A 21346-nucleotide genomic window follows, 5' to 3' on the forward strand; every position below is an offset into this window, starting at 1 on the left:
TCCTGGGCCCTGCCACCACCCCCAGAGCAGGAGAACCCCTGGGGAGGTGAGAGTGCCGAGGGCCCAGAGGGAGGGTGGCAGGCGCCTGAGACTGGCACTAACTCAGGCTGTCCCTCAAGACCCCTGCCCCACTGCCCTGGCCGTGACCCCCTCCTCATGCCCTTGGTGGGAGGCCCCGCCCAGCTCAGGCTGCAGCCCTGCCCGCTGTGCCTACCTGGGCCAGGCTTGCCCACAGGCTTGCTGAACTCAGGGACCAGGGCAGGGAGCCCCCCTCACGGAAGTGGGGAGGTAAGACACGTTGGGTGGGGAGCTCCATCCCTTTTTGGGGGACAGTGGGTGGCGGCCCTCTGCCAAACAGGGTCATATCCCCCTCATGGCCTGCCCTGTGATGGAACTGGTCCTCCCTGGTCCCACTAGCTGGGATGGCCTTGGCCATCGGAAAGCTCTCTGAGGGGAGTGCTCTGGCCTGGCCATTCCTCCCAGGGCCCTGGCCCCACCCTGAGGTCTGCCAGCGACACTGTCATCAGCAACACTGAGTGGCGAGGCCTTGGAGGCTGGCAGTCACTGTCCCAAAGGTCATGGCAAGTCCTGGCAGCGAGATCTGCGGAGGCCTCGGCAGCCCCGGGGGCCACTGGGGAGCTGAGGCTGCTCGTGGGGCTGCGCCCCTGTGGCTGCCAGGCTGGGCCATCAGCATTCATCCTGCCCGGCTCCCTGGGGGTCGGAGGACAGCGCAGGGCCGGATGGTACACTATTGACAAGGAAGGACGGGACGGGGCCAGCGGCCTGGGTCAGCAGATCCGCCGGGCTCAGGATGTGCCTCGCATTGATCAGAGACGCTGGCCGCCCCGTGGGGCCCCAGGGAAGGCGGGGGCGGGGTCAGTGCTCGGAGGTGGAGAGGCCCACCCTGAAGGCCGACCCCCGCGCTGCCCGGCACAGGCCCGGGGGCAGAGCTGAGGCCTGGTGAGGCCCCGGAGTACCTGGCACACTGTTCCTGCTGGGCAGGGGCGCCCTCGCTTCAGGCGAGGGGGGAGCCGGTTGGGCACGCTGCCAAGCCACTCTGAGGGTGAGAGGAGACGGGTGCCTCCCAAGGACAGGCGGGGACCCAGTGACAGAGGGAGGGGCGTGTATGCCATGACACAGGCTGCAGGGAGGAGAGGCGCAGGAGGGGGGAAGCAGGGAGTGGGGGCCTCGGACATGCCAGACACGGAGCGGGGAGCTGCAGGGGTCCCAGGAGGAAAAGGGCTGGGCTATGACATGGGCCCCTACCCCCCTCCTCAGAGGCAGGCCCAGCTTCAGGTCACCCTGTACTGCCCTCATGCCGCCCTCCCACCTCTGCCTGCCTCAGGGATGGGTGGGAGGCCTCTGCCACCCACCAGATTGATTATGGAAGCAGGTGGACTGAGTGGGGTCTGGAAGCCTCTGGAGTCAGGCAGCCAGGCCTCCCGGAAAACAAGATGGGCCTCGGCCCCGCCCGCACCCACCCTCCTGCCCCCCCACCTGCACCGCTAATGAATTGGGATTTGATCCACGAGACCACAGCCCACAGCGCCACGACTGTCTGGCTCCGGCAGGGCTGGATGAGGGGTGGGCAGCGGGATCCCTGAGCGGACTGCCCTGTGGTCGGAGACCCAGAGCTGGGGAGCGGATGTTGCCCACATCCCCTGTGCTCGTCGACTGGGGCAGTCACCCTCTGGGTCATGGCAGTGACATGGGCTGGGGTCCCCTGAGTGTACCCCATCCTGGTACCAGGTCTCCCCAGGGGCTGCCTCCCACAGCAAGCCCCAGCGGGTGGGTGCGGGGCAGCCCCGGGCCCACAGGCTCTCCCTGTGCCCCAGCTCTGCCCTGCCCCCCAGAAGCTGGGGCCCCAAACACCATCCTCTCCATGTCCCCGGCACCCCCAGGTTACCACAGCACCTGCCACAAACCCACCCCTGGGCTTCGTTCCCTCTGTCTACCCCAGGCCAGGCCAGAGGGGGCTGTCCTGTCACAGTCCAAGCCAGAAGATGCCATGGGGGGAGCTGGGTGTCAAGGGGACAGGAGGTGCTGCTGGGCCTCCCCGTGTAGGGTCGGGGGGGTGAGGCTGCTGGGGACATGGATCTGGGGCAGCGGAGCAGAGTGTTAAGACAGTTCCAGGACTTCCGGCCAAGACGGAGGGGTAGACAGACATGCTGCATCTCCCTCCACCACTAAGAAGGACTACGACTACCTCAAAACTAGAGACACCCAGAAGTTCCAGAAAACTGAGCTGCATGGAAGTCCAACAAACCAAGATATAAAGAAGAAATACTCATCCAGACAGGTAGGAGGGCAGAGCCAGGGCAGAGAGGACGCGGTGTGGTGGCGGCAGCAGTGGCAGCAGCAGCGGGCTGGCAGAAAGCGCAGTCACATGTTTTAAAAAGTCAAGAGGGACACCTGGGGAGTGTTCCCAGCTCCTCACCAGACCACGCAGCTCACGGTCCCAGCGCCGGGGAAAATCAAGCCTCATTGTTTCTGACTGGGGCGGAGGCAGAAACTGCCGGTCTCTCACCTGAGTCAGCTTGTTTAAAGGGCCCCACAGTCCTAGAACGTCTGCAGACCCACCCACTCTGGGAACGACGGCCAGAGCAGCAGCTAGAGGGGCTCTGGTCCCATACGGAAGTGGGAGTAGTGCCTGGACAGAGCCCCATACGGAAGTGGGAGTAGTGCCTGGAAAAGGGGCGAGTGCTGAGCAAGCAGCATTGTTCCCTCTCAGACCCCTCCCCCACCCACAGCACCACAATCTGGTGAAACAGGTCGCCCTGTACTGACAAATCCCTAAGGCTCCACCCCTTACAATGTAACAGGAGCAGGAGCTCTACCTGGGATGTGGAGACAAACAAACACAGGAGCCTGTCAAGATGAGGAGACAAGAGAAGTATGGCCTAAAAGAGGGTACAGATCAAGGTTCCAGTGGGAGAACTAAGAGACAAGGAGATACAGACATAGAGTTTAAAACGCTGGTGATAAAGATGCTCACCAGCTTGACAGATATGCTTGAGAATGGTAAACACATAAGGGAAGAAGAGGAAACAAGAATTGAGAAAAATGAGAGGCTTAGGAACCTCTGGGACAACTTTAAACGTGCCAACATCGGAATCATAGGGGTGCCAGAAGGAGAAGGGGAAGAGCAAGAAAATGAAAGCTTATGTGAGAAAATAATAAAGGAAACTTTCCAAATTTGGCAAAGGAAATAGACATACAAGTCCAGGAAGCACAGATGGTACCCAACAAGCTGGACCCAAGGAGGACCACACCAAGACATCAAAATTAAAATGACAAAGGTGAAAGATAAAGAGAGACTCTTAAAGACAGCAAGAGAAAAGCAGAGACTCACCTACAAAGAGGTGCCTGTAAGACTTTCAGCTGATTTCTCAAAAGAAACTTTGCAGGCAGGAAGGGACTGGCAAGAAGTATTCAAGGTGATGAAAAGCAAGGACCTACAGCCAGGATTACTCTACCCAGCAAAGCTATCACTTAGAATGGAAGGGCAGAGGAAATGCTTCCCAGACAAGGTAAAGCTGAAGGAGTTCGTCATCACCAAGCCATTATTATATGAAATGTCAAAGAGATTTAAGAAAAAGATCAAAATTATGAATATTAAAATGACAACAAACTCACAACTATCAACAACTGAATCTGAAAAATAAAAACAAAATCCAACTAAGCAAACCAGAACATGAACAGAATCACAGGTGTGGGGATCACTTGGAGGGTTATCAGCTGGAAGGGGTGGGGGAGAAATGGGGAAACGGTGCAGGGACTAAGAAGCATAATCGGTTGGTACAAAATAGACAGGGGGACGTTAATAATAATACAGGAAAGGGTGAAGCCAAAGAACTTATATGCACGACCCATGGACATGAGCTAATGGGGATGGGATTGCTGGAGGGAAGGGGGTACTGGGCAGAGGGGAGCAAAGGAAAGAAAAAATTGGGACTACTGGAACAACATAATCAATAAAATATACTTAAAAAAAAAAAAAAAGGTTGGTCCGGTTCCCAGAGACACGAGAAAGAGGAAGTTGCCAGTTTAATAAAAACAACGACCAACCAGCTTCCCTCCCATGGTGCCTCCGACGGCCACTCTCTGCCGGGCCACTGCCTCTCGGACGGGGAGTCCCTGGGGCAGCGCCTGACAGCCCTGCCTGGCCGCCTGCTGTGGGACGTGGGTCAGTGCGGGTCCTGCTGCCCAGTGGCTGCCCGTGGGGTGGGAGGGGGGGACAGGCATGCCACAGGCTGTCACACAGAGACTGCCCGTGGCCGCAGCCTCCCGGCCACCCACACGGAACCCACCCTGCCTCCACAGCCAGTGACGCCGTCATCGGCAACACTGACCCCTGAGCACACACCCACAGCCACGCGGCCTCCACTGCGACCCCCTGAGCCAACAAGGACACCACCCCTGCCCACCCGCACCCCAGAGGTCCCATGTCCCCGCCCTGTGCACAGCGGCAGGGTTTGGGGTCAGCTGGAAGCTGGGGGGCAGGGCAGCAGGTGTCAGTCTCAGAAGTAAACACGGAGGGTGATGAATGGCGGCCGGGGAGGGGCGCGTGGCCGGTATTTAACGGCAGCTATGGATCGCGCGGCTCCGCCCGCAACCGGTGCATTATGAAGGCTAATGGATTTTTGAAGCCAGATTGATTTTTCATTAATTTGGTAAAAATCTTTTTCCTCTCCCCTATAATTCTGTCTTAAAATGCTCCCCCTGACAGCTCGATAAGTCACTCTTGCCTTAATGCATGTCTGGCTCAGCCACCGGGGCTAGAGGGAGGGGTGGCGGGACTCGGGTGGGGGGCTGGCAGCCCTCCCCAGGCAAACACGGCACTGTGCTTGGCCTGCTCCCAGGGTGGGCCCGCCCCTGCCCCCAGGACCCCTGAGCACACAGCACAGCCTCCAGGACAGACAGCTGGAGACAAGGGCGAAACAGGCAGGGAGATCCCGCTCCTAGCCAGGTGTCCTGCCAAGGCCTCCCTCCTGGCCCCAGGGGGGGCTGACCTTCAGCGCAGGCTGCCCAGGCCTCTAGTCTAGCCTCCTTCCACCATGGCACCCTGGCCCTGGGCTCCCAGACCAGTGGCCCTGCCCCTCCTGGGCCCCACGCCCACCTCCATCCTCCAGAGAGACCTCGGGCCCCCCGCTCACTGGGGCCTGCAGCTCCAGCCCCCAGCTCTTTCAGCAGGGCTGGCCCTGGGGCCTGGAGGTGGGGACACAGAGCTGACCGCTTTCCCTGCCCCCCGTGCCCCCCAGTTCCCACCCCACCCCAGCAGCTGCAGCCTCTGCTCTCTGGGACATCACCCTGCACTGCTGGCCTGTCCTGGCCATTCCTCCTCCACATTCTCCTCCCAGACTGGCTCCCCATCCAGTTCCAGACATGCAAGCAGCTCCCTGGACAGCCCCCAAATACAGGTGTCCAGGCCACTGTGACTCAGGGTGGCCCAGCCATGCACCTCAGGACCTGGGGGTGGGGCAGCCTTCCCAGTGTGGGGGTGCTTCTCCCTGGTGTCCCGGGCTGAGCCCCCCGCTCCACTCCAGCCCCGGAGGTCCTGTCTGAGTAGGTCTGCCCTACAGAAGGGGAAGCCGAGGCCCGGACACATGGACCCGTGTGAGGCTGGTGCCCTGGCTTCTGCAACTGTCCTAATAAATTACCATCAACTGGGAGCCTTAAAACAACAGAAACTCCCTCTGCCAGTTCTGGAGGCGCAAGGCCTATCAAGGTGGCTCCAGGGTGGGACCCCGCCTGTTTTTTTCCAGCACCGGGGCCTCCAGACTGTCCTTCGCTCCACCTCCTGTCCTCTCCTGTCTCTCACAGTGACACCTGTCAATGGATTCAGGGTCCTGGGCTCATTCAGGACGGCCTCACCCCAGATTCTTAATTACATACGTGAGGACCCTTTCCCAAGCCAAGAGCATGTTCACAGGCTCCCGGCGGCTGAGTCTCTGGGGCCCCCATGGAGCCCACCACAGTCAGGCAGCAAGTAAGGCCCCCGCCCCCCCCCCCCCGCTCCCGTGGGACAGGGCCTCACAGGCACTCTGGGAGAACTTCTGCTTCTCCCCTGCGCCCACCTGTGGGTCCCCCAGGCGGCTGTGCAGTTTGGAGGCATCTCGCCCCCTCTCAGACTGGCCGTGGGTCCCCGGTGCCATTTGGGGGCATGGAGGGTAGACTGAGGCTGCTGAGGTGGAGGCGCCTGGGTGGGCAGTGGGGGAGGGAGTGGGGGGCTGGATAGGGGCCAGGGTTGGGGGGACGGGAGTGGGTAGGGTGCAGCACGGGAGAGAGTGAATTGAAAGCGGGGGGCGGGGGGGGGTCAGGGGAAGGCTGGGAAGGGACTCCTTGCCCTGTTCATCAGGTCGATCCTGAGCGCAGTCCCCGCGCGCCCCCTCCGCCTCCCAGACCCGCTCAGACTCCCTTCCGCTGCGCGCCTCTCCACACATTAATCTCTGCGCCCGGCTCACTGCTGACCCAAGCGAAACGGAGTTGCCTTTTCCTCTCTCCGCAGTTTTCTGTTGGCAAAGCAAAAAGGATCACGGGGCGCTCTCGCTCTGGAAAATGAGACGTCCCTGCGTGGGCCGCAGCGCCTCCGGGGTGCGCTCAGGAGCGCGTGGGCGCCGCGGGGGCACGCACTGGGGACTTCCCGGCATCCCAGCCCCACAGGCCCCGCACACGTGCTCGCATCCTCGTGCGCAGCCCTGCTCTCCTCCCGCGGTGCCCACGGGCCTGCTTGTGCTGGGCGCCAGGGAGCCAGGCAGTGTCTTGCTGCTGCCTCCGTGGATGGCAGCACACGCGTGGGACGCTCCGCCAGGTCGCCGAATCTGTCCAGGTGTTTATGGAGCTTGTGGATGAGCTGATGCAGTCCCTGTCGGTGGCCTGACGTGACAGTGACCAACGGTGATGTGGCTGGGCCAGAAAATGTGGGCTAAGCCCCAGACGAGGACCTGAGGTGTGGCCATGTCCAAGGAAGGTTGAGGGGGGCCAGCTGGAAACCAAGGGGGGGGGGCAGAGAGCACAGGCAGCGCGGGAGTCAGGTTGCAGCTTCCGCGTGGTGACAGGCGCAGGGGAACAGACCAGGTTCCCTGAGCCACTGGAACGCAGTGGACGGACCCAGCAGGCACACATCCGTTACACGCGCACACGCACACGTGTGCACACCCACGAACCCGCCCCAGTCAAAGCAGCCACTGCCACTTGAGAAGGACCTTTGTCCCGGCGGGACCTCATGGGCGCAGCCCCCGCACCCAGGCTGGACCGGTCTCCAGCCCCAGCACACGCCGGGCAGGCGCTGACTGGGCTCTGAGTCCTGCTGGCGGAGGGAGCGCTGCTGAGGGTCACCCATGGTGCCAGCGCCAGGCCACTGTCCTCTCCTCCAAGCCCTGGTCCCGGGGCTGCAGCATTGTTCCTGGGGTCAGGGCAGGCCCCGGCTGACTGCTGTGGCTTCTGCCAGCCCAGAGCCCTGGACCTCAGCCCTGGGCCCTCCCGGAGCAGGGTGCCAGGCGCGCGGCCAGGTGTGCAGGGCGGGGTGGGGCTGTGCACCACAGGCTGTTCGCTGTGGGGAGGGTCACGGTCTTTGGGGAGGCTGGGCCCCCGCAAACAGCCCCCTGCAAGAGGCTGGAGGCAGGTCCTGCTCCCCTCCAGCTCTCCCCAGGCCCAAGTGCTGCTGGTGTCGACGGGCCGTGGAGGCCGGGGAGTCACTGCGTCCTCCCGGACAGGCCCTGCGAGCCCTGTCATCCCAGATTAGCAGGTAATGGCCTACCTGACACACAGTTTTATTAATCAAATTAATACGCGCTGAGGTGACCTTGGCTGCTGGTTCTGCTGAGAGGGGCATTCTCCCAGGAGAGGCGGGTGGGTCGCGGGGACACGCCTGTGCCTCTGGCTGCACCCACTCTGCCCCACCCCACCCCACCGGCAGCGCTAACGCGGGAGAGGCGGCTGACAAAGGGCCCGGGGCCCGCAGGCTGCTCCTCCCTGGGGACCCCATGGAGGAGACAGGGAGACGTCTGAAGGCAGGAGGGGGGAGGCAGCAGAGAGGGGCTGGGTCTCCGCCTGCGGGGGCGGGGGGCTTCGTTGCTCTCCTGAATCTGCGCCCCCCCAAACCCGCCCCTGCTGAAGATCCCTCCTCCTGGGGCCGATGGCACAGGCAGCGGCTGCCCCCTGGTGGCCACAGTGACCCTGACCGGCTCAACCCACTATCCCGATCTGCACGCCCACCCACCAGCGCGCACTCCGCGGGGCCTCCCGCCTCCCGCCCCCCGCCGCCGCCCCCTAGTGCTTGGGTCCAGGTTCTGAGGGGCCCAGGGAAGTTTGCCTGCTGCTAGCCTTTGGGGTTGCCACCCCCCCATCCTGTGTATGCAGCCCGGGGACACTGAGGGCTCCCTGTCGGAGGAACCCAGCTGGTGTCACAGGTGCCCGAGGGGGCTGAGGTGGGCTGGGGGTGCCCCTCGGTGATGGCCCTGGGCCCAGGAGGCTGAGGGCCTCAGGGGGGGTTCAAGGTGGGGCAGTGGGGTGGGCAGAGCCGGGGGCCGGGGGGAGGCAGGCACAGGGCAGCAGATGCGGCTGGGGTAAGGTCTAGGTCCTTGAGGCAAAAGCGGGAGGCAGGTTGGGATGAGCTCACGGGGGTGGGGGGCCGGGGGGCCGGGGGGACTGGGTCCCTGTCCCTGCAAAGGGGGGCAGTAATGGGTGTTGCAGGAGTGGGCCTCTCTGGGGCCCTGCTGGGAGGGGAGGCCACACTGTCCGCACGGGGGCTGCTGAGTGAAGGCAGGGACGGGTGAGAAGGTGCTCCCGCTGAGCCGCGCCCGGGCTGTGGGTGCCTGGTGGGCTAGGGACGGGGCCGAGCAGGGGGAGGGGCCTGGGCTGCAGGGACCCGCAGCTCTGGGGGTGGCTCCTGCAGGCTCCAAGACAAGCATCTGGGCACCCCCAGCCCACCTGGGAAGCTGCCATTCTTAGGACGGGGCAGCCTAGAGACGGCCTCTGGCCCCGGGGCTCAGCGTCCAGGGCACCAGGGACCCTTCCGTGCGGGTGCAGTGCCCCATCCCTCCGCACGGGGTTCAGACACACCTCATCTGTCACGGTCTTTAATGAACAGCTCGGGCACTGGGCTGGGCAGCAGATGGGGGAGGCCACAGTGGGGGGTCCCTGTCCCCAGCCGGCTGCAGACTGTGCTGGGGCCCAGCTGTGTGGGGGGCCCGCCCCTCACTGCCTCCCCGGACACCCGGAGGGTGAGGGCGGGGCTGCGCATGGGTCAGGGGTGGGGCACAGCCTCCCGCCAAGCTTGCCCTGCTTGGCCTTGCGGCTCCAGCCAAGGAAGGGCCTGGGGCCGGCTCCCCTGGGCGCTGGCACCTCCCAGCCGCACTCCTTCTGGCTCCGCAGGAGCCCCCGCAGGGCTGGCCGCCGGTCCCCCTGCAGTGGGAACAGACAGGCAGCGGTTGGCAGCCCTGGCTCGGCTCAACTGTGGCCAGCCTGGCGAGTGGGACAGGGGGTGAGGGGTGTGTCAGGAGAAGGTCCGGGTTCACGTGAGGGCAGCCCCACAGCGGGGCCCCACAGGCGTGCCACGCTGGGGTGGGTGAAAGCCATGGGTCAGAGCCCCTGCGGCTGCACCTCCGCCCGGAGCCTCAGGGGTGTGGGGTCACAGGCCCCTGGAGGGGTGGCCTGGGGCTGCGTCTGGGCGACCACGGCCTGGCCACCAAGGGGAGGGTGCTGATGCACCAGTCTCTCTCCAAGGCCCTGGCGGTCCCTGCGGACGCCCGGAGCCTGGAGGAGAGGAGCAGGCGGGCCGAGGGCGTGGGGACAGCGCCCAGACCCAGGGCTCACCGTGCTGGGCGGCTCGGCGCCGGGCAGCAGGGCCGCCACCTGCAGGCTCACGCCCTCCGCGCCCACGCCCTGCAGCTGGGCCACCACCTCCGCATGCTTCCACCACCTGCTCGGCTGCCCATTCACAGACACGATGTAGTCGCCTTCCTGCAGGCCGGCCGCCTGCGGGGCACAGGGACGTCTGGGTCGGCGTCCCCACAGACACCCCAGCCCGGCCACGGTCCTGGCTTCCCCTTCACAGGAGCCCCGGGGAGCAGCCCTTACCGCAGCGTGGCCCCCGGGAATGACCGCAGCGATGAGCACGGGCGAGTCTCCCCGCAGCGTGAAGCCAAAGCCACCCTCCCCTCGGGTCACGTGGACGGGACCCACCAGCCGCCAGCGGTTCTTGACTGAGAACACGGACGGGGGGCCCTGGGGGGCGTCACAGGCCATGGCCTGGCTGGGCGGTCCTCTAGGAGGAGCCCTGGCCTGTAACGCCCCCACCCCAGTCTCTGCATCCTGGGCCAGGAACCCTCGAGGCTCCAGGCAGGGTCACCCACAGGGCCTGTGGGGGGGCCTTGCCCAGGGCAGGGGACACGGGCAGGGTGCTCACCAGCCGGTGGAAGATATCGGCCACCTTCACCCGGGACAGGCTGGGCGCCCTGACCTCTGGCTGCTGGTGTGTCTTAGCTGGAGGGTGAAGGGGAGGGCACACAGGGCTGAGCCCAGGCTCACAGGCCCCCGGGCGCCGGACACGGCTCAGCCACAGCAGAGCGGGTGACACGGGTTCATCTGAGACATCCAGGGCCCACTTAGTGGGAGGAGCCCCAGGTAGTTCTTGCCTGGGGGTGTCTGTCTCCCAGGCCATAGCTCCCCCCAGGGTCCAAATCAGGTGCGGGGAGGGGGACACGGAGCAAGGAGGCTGCGACATGGGTGTCCCCCGAGCGCCCACTTCGTGCTCAGAGCTGCGTGGGTGAGGGAGGTGCTGGCACCTGTACCCGCAGCTACAGGGGCCTCTGCCCACCGACCTCCCGAGCCCAGGACACGCCCAGCCCAAGGGGCCCGGCTGCTCACGCCGGATGCCAGGGGCCTCGGTGGCCTCGAAGAAGTCGTCCTCCAGGTCCAGCTCCGAGTACTTGGCCAGCGAGCGCCGCAGCGCCTGGACGAGCACGGCCTGCAGCAGGTCCACCCTGCGCAGGGCGCGGCACACGGCATGCAGCCGCAGCGCCTCCTCCTGCCCCAGGATGGCGCGCTTCAGGTGGGCCTTGCCTGCGCAGACGCGGCCGGCACACACGTCACACACAGCCCACCTGGCCCTCAGGCTGTGCCCAGCTCCCCTGCCTCGGATGTGACCAGAGGGCAGGTGACACTCTGGGTTCATCCTGAGAGCCAGTCCAGAAGGAGCTGCCAGGGCAGGGGGGTGGGGGGAAAGGGTGGGGCAGATGACTGGCCCAGGGACAAGCCCCCCGTGTGTGCCACCACCTGCCAGGGCCCCTGCTCTGGGCGCTGCCCACAAGGCTGGGGCGCCCAGGAGGCAGGTTGGCTACCCCACCTGCCAGACTGGAGACACCAGGCATCCCCAGAAGGGGTGATCTGTGAACAATGGGATGGGGTGGGCCACTCAGCGCCCCCCCGCCCCGGGGGCCGGCTCACCGAGCTTCCTGCGTTCCTCACGCTCTGGAGGCACTGCGGGGCACCGGGGCTCCAAGGGGGCTGGGGGCCCAAGAAAGACCTGCTCCAGTGCCAGGAGCTCTGCCTCAGCCGCTGGGGGTCAGAGAGGGCCGTGAGCCCCTCGGAGCCGCGGCCTCGCCCGTGCCCAGGCCCTGGGGCGGGGCACTCACGGGAGCCATCCCAGAGGGCGGTGGCCGCGTGGTAGTGGGCCAGGGCACGGAAGTGCTCCGTCTTGACCCGCACCAGGCTGGTCCAGGCAAACGGCACGCAGTCTTGGACTGGCGGCTGGGCCATCGTCCGGTGCACCAGCTCGTACTCGGCCGCCACCTGCTGGCGACAGGGCAGGGCAGAGGGGCCTCTGAAGGGAACGCAGGAGGAGCCTCGCCAGGTCCCGTCCAACAGCCTCGGCACCCGCCTCTCCCACCCTGGGGACTGGCCCCCACCTGCCCCGGCCCTCGCCCCAAACTGAGCCCAGCTCAGAGCCTGCCCCCAGCCCTGATTGGTGCCGCCCCCGAGGCAGGGACTCAGGACCTTGGGTCCTGACCAGCCCCCCTGGGCCCAGGACACCCCCTGGCTGCACACAGCCTGGGCCCGGCCCCCATCATAGGCCGGCCTGCCCACTGAGCTGCCACAGCTGGGCAGGCCCACACTGGAGGTCCCATGATACTCGTACGGGTCTTGCTGGGACAGGGCTCCCTGCCCTCACCTGGGCGGCCTCCTGAGCCAGGCGCAGCTGGGCCAAGCAGTCGTGGGGGGCCACAGGGGCCGGCAGCGAGAGACCCTCGAAGATGCACTCCTGGGCCTGGGCCATCATGAGCTGCTCCAGCATGGAGAGCGAGGCGGGGCTCATGTCGAGGCTGGGCGCGTGCGAGAACTTGTCCCTCAGGAGGCGGAAGGCCCCTGCGGAGAGGGTGCTCACAATGCACAGCGGGGCTGCCCTGCACCCCGCGAGCTGGGGGCCATCCTGCCCATGGTGGCCGTGGGCCTGGGGTCGGGGCATGCTCACCAGCAGCCCTCTGAAAGGCCTCCGCGGCGCGGCTGGTGCCCTCGGGGTGGGAGCGGTCCTGCCGTGCCCCAATCTGGGTGTGGAGGGCCCCGATGTTGAAGAGCACGCTGGCTTTCTCAAAGGCCAGGGCTCGCTGCTGGGCTGGGACCCCCGTGAGCGAGTCGTACCTGCAGGGTTGGGGCGGGCTGGGTGGAGTTCTGCGACAACAACTTGGAAGACGCAGAAGTGAGGTGCAGGCCGGGAGGCCCCAGGGCGCCCCACTCAGCCCTACCAGTGGAAGAGCAGCCCCAGGCCCCGGGCGGGGCAGACAAAGCGCGCGTCCAGGAGGCACAGCTGGTGGTAATAGGCCATGAGCAGCTCCAGGCCCGACTCGCTCCGGCGGGGCGTCCGCATGGCCTGCGGGGGCAGGGGTGCTGGAGCCAGCTGGGCCCACCTCCAGCCCGTCCCGCAGCACGCATACCACCCTGGGACCGCCTTGGACACTGCAGCCCCACGGGAGCCACCAGGGTCACGCGGCCATGCACAGGCCCTGGGAGGCCTTGAGGGCCCCAGGGAGGGGGGCAGGGTCCCTGGGGAGGGGACAGGCGTGGAGCAGCCCTTCCCTGTGGGCTGCAGTGCGGGCATGCACAGAGCCACCCTCAGGCCAGGGGTGCTGGAGCGCACGGGAGCCCCTGTGTGCCTGTGTCCCTGGGGCTGCCCCAAAGTTGGGGCTCCTGCAGCGTGAATGTGGACACTGAGCCCCATTTTGCTGTCCCCGACGGAGCGCCCTCCGTGACCTGGGCGTGGCTGGTCTCCCTGTGGGGCGGAGCGGGGCGGGGCGCGGCCTACTCACCTGCCGCAGGTCCGCCAGCTCCCTGATTTCTGCCGCATAAGAGGTGCCGTCCTCTCCAAAGTGACTGGAGATCAGCTCCTGACAAGGGAGGGGCAAGCACTGGCCTCCCCTGGGGACTCCCGGCCTGACAAGGGGAAGCCTACGGGGGTGGGGGCAGGCCCCGGCCCTGGCAAAGGGCCCTTTGACAGGCGAGGACACTGAGGTGTCTTTGCATGGGGCCCGTGGAGCAGCGGCCAGCCGGCTCAGGACCCCAGCTCCTGAGCCCCCAGTGAGGACCCAGGGAACCGGTGGGTTTTCACAACACAGGCAGACAGCAGGGGCAACCCCCAGCCACGGGACCCTCGGAGCAAGAGTCGGGGGACCCTGTGGTCGTCCTCGGGCTTCTAGCAGAATGACCAGCTCTGCCGCACTGATCCAAGGTAGGCTTTTTGCCAACGCCCACCCAGTTAGAACCCCTACAGCCTGGAGGCTGGGCGTCCCAGGTAAGATACTCCCTCCCTCTGAGCCCCGGTTTCCTCATGGGTTCCGTGAGACAGATGGCCACCCCGGAAGCCTCCAAGATACCGCAGACCTGGGGTGGGGCCAGGCACCCAGGCCGCAGGGCTCACAGGCCAGCACTCACCATCAGGGCGGCAGACCAGTCCAGCTCCTTGGTCTCCTTCAGCCCCAGGGGGATCATAGGGACAGCGATTCCTTCACTAGAACCAGAAGCATTGGGTCCAGACACTAAGGTTGGACTCTGCTGTCCCCAGAGGCCATTTCTGCTACACACAACACCCTCTCCCTGAAACGCATCACACCAGTGCTGCCCCGATCACACACCTCCCACCATGCACACGCATGCTCACATGTGCGCACACACACATGTGCACGCACCTCCCAGGCCCCTCTGTGTCTGTGCTGCAGTTCAGTTCTTCCAGCTCCTCCTTCAGCAGCTGGAGGCTGGAGTTGACATAGCTCAGCTCCAGGGCCACTGTCTCCCTGACCCGGGTGTTGCTGGTGGCTCTGGGGAGGCCAGGCTGAGGTGAGGCACCTGCCCTGCAGTGGGCCACCTGCCCGTGGGTCAGCCGCAGCCCTGCCAGCCTGAGCTCCAGCGCCCATTCCCGGGGCAGCGGTGTGGTGTGTGTTCCGACTCTGGCCCAGGACTTCCGGGGCACAGCCGCCCTCCCCCGGCGCCCTCCTCCAGGACACAAGCTGAGACCCCCGCAGACACTCCAAACCCACTTCCCTGGATGGGCCCCTGGATGGGAGGCGTCAGATCCTCTGTGCCTGCGTCTTGGTGCCCAGCAGAGGGGCCACGGGTCCCTAGGAAGGCCAGACCTAGGGCCGGGATGGCGCGGACAGAGAGGCCAGGCTGCTAAGGAAGCGGAAGACCTTGGGACAGCGGCCACCTGCCAGAACTCAGCCTAAACAGTGCCTCTTCGGAGTCACCACAGGCACATCAGGGGCTCCCACACCGCACCCCAGCAGGAACACTCCCTCCAGCTCCGCTCCAGCCCAGCAAGAAACTCAGCTGGCTCTGAGCTGACCCCTGCCAGTGACGCACCAAGGCGGAGGCCTGGGCTGCTGGTGAAGGCCTTAGCTGAGTGCATGGCTGCCCCAGGCCCTGGCGGGAGGCCAGCCCTGATTCTCGGGAGCCTGCACTGGCCACGGTCACCAGCTCAGGTGTCCCTGCCCCAGACCTGCCCATGAGAGCAGGCACTGCCTGGGCCACCGCCTGCCCTCATCACCCAGCGGGGGCCTGGCTGCGGGACCCCGGGACAGCAGCACTGCTCTGTGAGGGTCCCTGGTGCTCACTGGTAGAGGTTCTCGGCGCCCGTCCTCATCCGCAGCTCCTTGTTGATCTGCTGGTGGATATGGGCCCTGCGGCTCTGCTGGGTCCGCGCCAGGGTGTCCCAGCGCTGCAGAGAGGCCACAGGTCACAGGCCGGCCGCCCCTGGCAGCCACTCACCGTGGCACAGAGGCCCTGAAGCTGGGCTGCAGTTTCTTGCCCACAGGGAAAGGGGTGGAGAGCATGAAGCCTGGGCTAAGGAGGTGGCGCCAGGCAGAAGGGCAGGGGGCCGGGAGGGACATGGTGGGTATGGGCCATAGCTGGGACTGGGGCCCCAGGAAGAAGTGGGACTGATTCTGCAGGGCCCATGGCTGTGTGATGGGGCTCTGGGTCTCAGCCCAGCCTGGGTACCCAGTCGGCCTGGGAGCCCCAGACGGGAGGCAGCCAATAGCTCACACACGTCCTTCTGTGCTTTGGAATTCCGTTCCGCAGCCCCACGACCCATCCTGCCCACACGGAACCCTGGCAGACCATGGGGCCAGGAGGGAGGGTGCTGGGGAGGCGGCCAGGCCTGCAGGGTGAGGGAGGCTGGCTCCTGGCCCAGCCCTCTGTGCGGTGCTTGGCCCGCGCTGCCCCTGTTGCTGGGCTCCGTCCCAGCCAGCTGACTCGTGGGGACCCTTTGGCAAATGCCCAAGCTGCAGGCCCAGGGTCGCTCGGCTCGCAGGCAGCAGGCCAGGCTCCTGCCGGCCCCTGCCCGCCTCGGCGGCGGCCCCTCCCTGGACACAGGTCTGGTGGCTGCCAGTGGTGGCAGAGGAGGCCCCGCTGTGGGGCCCTGGGCAGGCCCTCATCTGTAGACGGTGGGGGGGGCTGGTCTCGGGGTAGCACCAGCAGGGAACCAGGCAAAACACAGCTCTGCTCCCTCCGCTCTGCCAGCTGAGCGTGTCCCCTGCGGGCCCGCGCCTCTGCTCAGCAGCGTCCCCACGGCCGCCCCTTCTGTGCAGGAGGCCTGAGAATCTGGGGAGGGAGCGCCAGCCAAAGGCAAAGCTGCACCCCTCTCCTTCTGAAGGGCCAGCTGCAAACCTCCAGCGGGCCGTCAGCGTTCTGGGTGAGTGGCCACGGCCGTCTGCCTGGGCGCCAAGGGGGCGCGGGGACCGGCGGGCGGAGCGCAGTGCTGGGCAGCGGCAGCGGCGGGCTCAGTCGCGCTGTCCTCTCCAACGTGGTTCATTCGGCCTCTGGGGTCCGAGGCTCCTGGAGCGGCATGTTGGGGGTGGGAGAACCCCAGCCTTCGAGCGCACCCACTCTGAGCTCCGCAGCACCCCACACGGCTTTGACCCTAACACGCCTGCCAGGCCAGGAGGTATGGGGGTGAGCCACGGGAGCCAGGTCGCTACTGGACAGACCAAAGCCCTGCTCACGCCTGGCCATCTGGGGAAGCTGGCCCTGCAGTGGAGAGATCTGCCAGCTGGGAGGGGTGCAGATGCTGGGTGCCCAGCGTTCACCCCATTCCGAAACCCAGCTGGACTGGAAGGGGGTGGGGACCAGAGAAGCGAACCCCCACACCCTCACGCTGCGGCCCTGACAGGACAGGCCCAGTGGCCCCGGCAGCCCGGGAGGAAACAGCATGGGCGGCGGCCAGATGGGGAAAGTTGAGAGACAGTTATGCCGGACGGGTCAGGAACAAACAGCAAGGGCCCCACGCCCTCCCCAGGGTCACGCTGCCTCCGTCAGTTCCCAGGGAGAGGCCCGCACGCTGGGCACACCAGCTTCCTCCTCTCAGAGCGCTTGGCTCTGCCAGCTGGTCCCACTGGCCTCAGGGACTCACCCCTCCCCTCCCCTGAACACAAGAACTGGCCACCCTGGGAGAGTGAAGCCCAGTAGCCCCCACCCTCTGCCTCTGCCAACCCCCAAACACTGATAGGGGGACGGAGGCCGGCGGGCACTGCTGCCAGGACCCGGTGGCTGCAACCACACAGACAGGACCGACCACAGATCGGCCACACAGGACAGCCGAGTGGCCACTGCTGCGCCCCCGCTGAGGTTCTCCTGGGCACCAGTGGTCCCTGGTCGACCCCTCCCAGAGCCCCTTCTAACTGGCCGGGCCGGGCTGCTCTTTGGTGGGCACCTACCTGGTGCTGGTGAGGCCCCACGGGACACCAGGGCCAGAGGGTGCCCACTAGACACCTGCTCTCGGTACTTTTGGGACAGAGACACTGCCCACATTGACCCACAGGGGCCCCAGACCCAGACACGGCTTTCATGGAAATGGCTGACCGGTCCTGTCCTGACTCTGGACATCATAACCAGTCTAGGGATTAGCCTCCCTCCAGCCCAGCGGCAGGGGTTGGTTAGACTTCCCAGGTGGCAAGGAGCGTGGCAACCTAAAAGAGGAGGGTGTGAGGGTGTGCCGGGTGTCACGTCCACACCCCAGCTGCCTGCTCCCAGCCCAGCGTCTCCCTGTCAGGACCCAAGGCAGGACATGCCGACTGCTGGGTCATCCCAGAGAGAAGGCCAGGCGCAGTTTCTGCCTCCTTCCCCAGTGGCCGCCGGGCAGAGAGCCTGACAATGCTGTTTGCTGAGCCTTCTGGGACATCGTGGGCGAGCAGCCTCCCAAACGACACGCGCTCTCTCTGAAGGTCGCCTGCAGGCCTGCCTACGCTGTGAGGACCTGCGTCCACAGGGGCAGGTGACAGGCCTCCTCTCTCCAGGGCCCGTGCTGTGGGGCCCCTGACCAGTGTTCTCCCTCTATGTAGTTGCTGCAGCACCTGGCATCTCTTGGGGGCCAGGAGGGAGAAGCCTGCCCCCCCAGGGGTCTGGTCAGCATCACGTGGCCAGTAACATGGAGCCCATGTCCCACCTGACATGCTCCATCTCCTCCTTGGGAGGCCCAGGCCCCAGGCCCCAGGCACACAAAAGCCGAACAGAGTAACTGGGGTCCACTGTGCAGTCTGAGGTGGGAGAGGGAAGGCAGGCAAAGCATCATCGTAGCTGCACGTGGGGCCTCTGCCTGGTGGCACCAGACTGAATGACCTTGAGGCATGGATGCCCAACTCACTGGGGCTGCCTCGAGGTGACCCCGAGGAGACACGCAGCTTCCGGGCTGCAGAGCAAGTCGGCCAGAGTACCCCTGTTCCCCAGACACAGACTCTGGAGGTCTCTAACCCCTCCCCCGCCATTCCAGAGCTTCCTCTGGACACTGTCCACAGTCCACAGTCAGTGCCCCTGAGTTAGGGACTTCACAAGGGGGCGGATGTGCGGGGGTGGGGACGAAAGGACAAACTCCCTAGCTGTGAAATCCTCCAGCTATTTCCTGTACCTGGGAGGCTTCAACCGCCTGCAGCTCAAAGTTTCATCAAGTACAGAGCTGGGTGCCCAGGGCCAAGCCGGACAGCCCTGGGGAGAGGGAGATTGTAGGGAAAGTGCAATGACAGCCCAGGGACACACCCAGGGCCCCAGCTGTCCCAGACCAGAGCCCAACACCTGCTGGAGAAGGGGAGCCCAAGAGCTTCGAGAAAACAGTGAGCTGGAATTGAACTCCCCCCATTCCTGAGCCTCATAAGCGGGGCCTCCTGCCTCCTCCCCGCACATGACCCCGAACAGGCAAGAAAGCAGCCAGCGCAGGCAGGCAGCGCGGGTTCTGGCCCTCCGCCGGGCCTCAGTTTCCCCAGCGGTGCGCCCAGCCTGCCCTCTTGGGCAAGCGAGGTGTGGAAGGCGACCACCTGCGAGTCTTGCATTGCGCTCGGACGGGAGAAGCAGCGCCGGCTCCGGGCACCCTTCTCCCGGCGCCCCCCAGTCCCGCGGGTGCGCCCACCTTGCAGACGCTGCCAGCCGCCTGCAGCCCGGTGCTCTCCTCGCTGGCGCTGCGGCCGTCTTGCTTCTCCTCGGGGATCATCGCAGCCCGCCGCTCGGGCCGCCCCCGCCTGGAAGCTGAGGCCCGCGCAGGTCCCTCCCGGGCGCCTCACCGGGTCCCGAACTGTCCTCTCGTCTCAGGTGGCAGGCCGGGCAGGAGAGAGGGGCGTGGCGCCCCAGCCGAGCTTGCGAAACTTTCCGCTGCTCAGTAGGCGACAGCCGAGGTTCCGACGGACAGCAGCCTCGGCCAACCAGAGAGCGAGGGAGGTGGATCCGGGCGCCCAAGCCCCGCCCGCCCACCCACCCACGGAGTCCTAGGGGAATGCGGTCACCCCTGGCAACCGCCGGGCCCGACGCCGAGCGGCGGGGCGCGCACTGCGCACGCGCAGGCAGCCGCGTCGCGAGCGGCGAGGTTAGAGGAAAAGGGAAAAAGAACGCGAAACTCGCGGGCGGTGCCGGGGCCCAGCGCCTGGGCGCGCCCGCACTGCGCGGCTCTGGCGCAGACTCCGCGTTTGCCGCAGCGCAGATCTGTCCCGTCCCACGGCAACGGGGACCTTCCAAGGGGCTCGTCCAAAGACGTGCACAATGGGGGCTTCAACGGTGTTGAAGGAGCGAGCGCCGTGCGAGGTCTTGAACAGTGCCCGCTTTCTTCTCTCCGCCGCGGGCGCAGGCTCCGGCCTGGCCCCGCGCGGTGGGTGCCCTAGGCACGGCCCCCCAGAACCAGCCCGCAGAACCTGCTTCCAGAATCATTGTATGTCCACAGCCTCCTTCGGAACCGGCTGCAGAACCGGCCTGCTTCCAGAATTGTACTCTTTCCAGAACCTGCGCTCGTGCACGATTGCCCCAGCAACGTGCCGCCGCGCACGGCCCCTCCTAACTCCCCTGTGTTCCTGGTGGCTCTGGAATCCACTCAGATTTCCTGTGGGCTGACCGCCCCCAGGAACACACACCTTTTGTAGAGACGGGAACACCAGAGCACAAGCAGAAGCTGATCTTTTATCAGGCTCCTCTGAAGTTCCAGCCTGGCTCACCCGCCGCGCTCCCTCCTTCGCCGCTGCCCCCCGCGCTGCGCCCTGGTGCTGAGCCGCGGCTGGCTGGCCCTCGCGCACACCTGATCCTGCCTTGCCCCAGAGCTGAATCCTGTAAGCTAAGCTCCTCCCGTGCCTGCCCGCAACAAAACAGGACGGTTTTTAACTCCAGGGAACAGAAAGAGCTGTGCAGGAAGTGAAAAGTAATCACAGAATACGACCTGACCGAGCCGTAACAATGTAATGGAGAAGTCCCGGCACCCAGACCCCAGCACAATCACAACAGGAGTCCGTTGGCAGGAGGGGAGGGGGAGGGGGAGGAAGAAGGGTGGGTGATGATGAGCCTCCATCCTCCTAAGGCTGTCAATAGACGAATCCTAAATTAGGAAGTAAAATTCCTGGACGCTGAAGCATGTTCAGAACTGGGGGGATTCAATGCCCAGTCGTGAACTGAAGGAGTTGCTAAAGGGACTGCCCCTGGGGAGGGGCGGGGCTGGGGGCGTGTCCCTGGGGGAGGCCATGGGTTTGCTAAGCAGGTCTTAGGAAACGATGGGCCTTCCTCAGCAGCGCCATCTGATCCCGGAGCTTGTCTTTTAAAGAGGGGATGCCTAGAAATTGATCACAAAAAAATCCAAAATAAAACATAACCATTTGGAAATGAAAAGATATTTCTAAATAAGGTTTGAATTAAAAGAAAATTAAAAGACAAAACAGCACATCACCTACAAAGTAACTAGAAAGTAACCTTACATAAAATTATGTAATCTATAAATAACATTATATATTATATAACATTATGTAATATATAACAGTATATAACACTATATAAAATAATATATAAACAATAACATTGTAAGAGGTTTGTCCAGAAAGTATCCAGCCATATAATATGAAAATAGAGACATTTATTGAAGAAGAGACAAGATACACGGTGCATAGGACAATGACACCTCAGTCTCCTTCACAGCAGGCACCTGGGGACCTCACACAGCTCTCCTCGTCGCCATCAGCTGCCCCGTTGTACTTTCCTGAATCTCATTGATGGTCTGAAATCTCTTCCCTCACAAGTGATTTTCATTTTGGGAAAAGCCAGAGGTCTCGGGGCACCAAATCTGGGCTGTAGGGGGGCTGAGTCACCCGAGTGACTCATGAAAAACTGCACGACACATGACGCATGAGCAGGCGTGTTGTCATGATGAAGCTGCCAATCACCGGTTGCCCACAGCTGTGGCCTCTGAACCATCCAAATAGTTTCCACGTAGGAATGTTCAAGCTTAATGCAAAATTCGATAGATTAATTACTGCACTCAAGTCATTTTGAATGTGACAGCCACATAGGACACATGCTCACTCAATGGCGTCTACGGCCCCTACTGACTAGTACAGTGAAGGTGTCA

At 64.6% G+C, this 21346-nt stretch overlaps 1 protein-coding gene across 1 annotated transcript; it reads right to left on the reverse strand.

Annotated features, from left to right (window-relative positions):
- Positions 1–9064: 9064 nt before the first annotated feature.
- Positions 9065–19132, reverse strand: RHPN1 (rhophilin Rho GTPase binding protein 1). Its single transcript, XM_090283283.1, has 15 exons — positions 18884–19132; positions 15102–15205; positions 14181–14309; positions 13927–14002; positions 13305–13382; positions 12744–12868; positions 12473–12639; positions 12173–12366; positions 11637–11793; positions 11449–11559; positions 10870–11064; positions 10409–10485; positions 10081–10227; positions 9817–9978; positions 9065–9405 (listed from the first exon to the last, which is right to left on the reverse strand). The coding sequence occupies exons 1-15, from the start codon at positions 18962–18964 to the stop codon at positions 9199–9201; spliced, it is 2010 nt and encodes a 669-aa protein (XP_090139409.1). The 5' UTR covers positions 18965–19132; the 3' UTR covers positions 9065–9198.
- Positions 19133–21346: the final 2214 nt, after the last annotated feature.

This window comes from Furipterus horrens, unplaced genomic scaffold (assembly GCF_987537825.1).
Source record: "Furipterus horrens unplaced genomic scaffold, mFurHor1.1.pri manual_scaffold_7, whole genome shotgun sequence".
NCBI lineage: Eukaryota > Metazoa > Chordata > Mammalia > Chiroptera > Furipteridae > Furipterus > Furipterus horrens.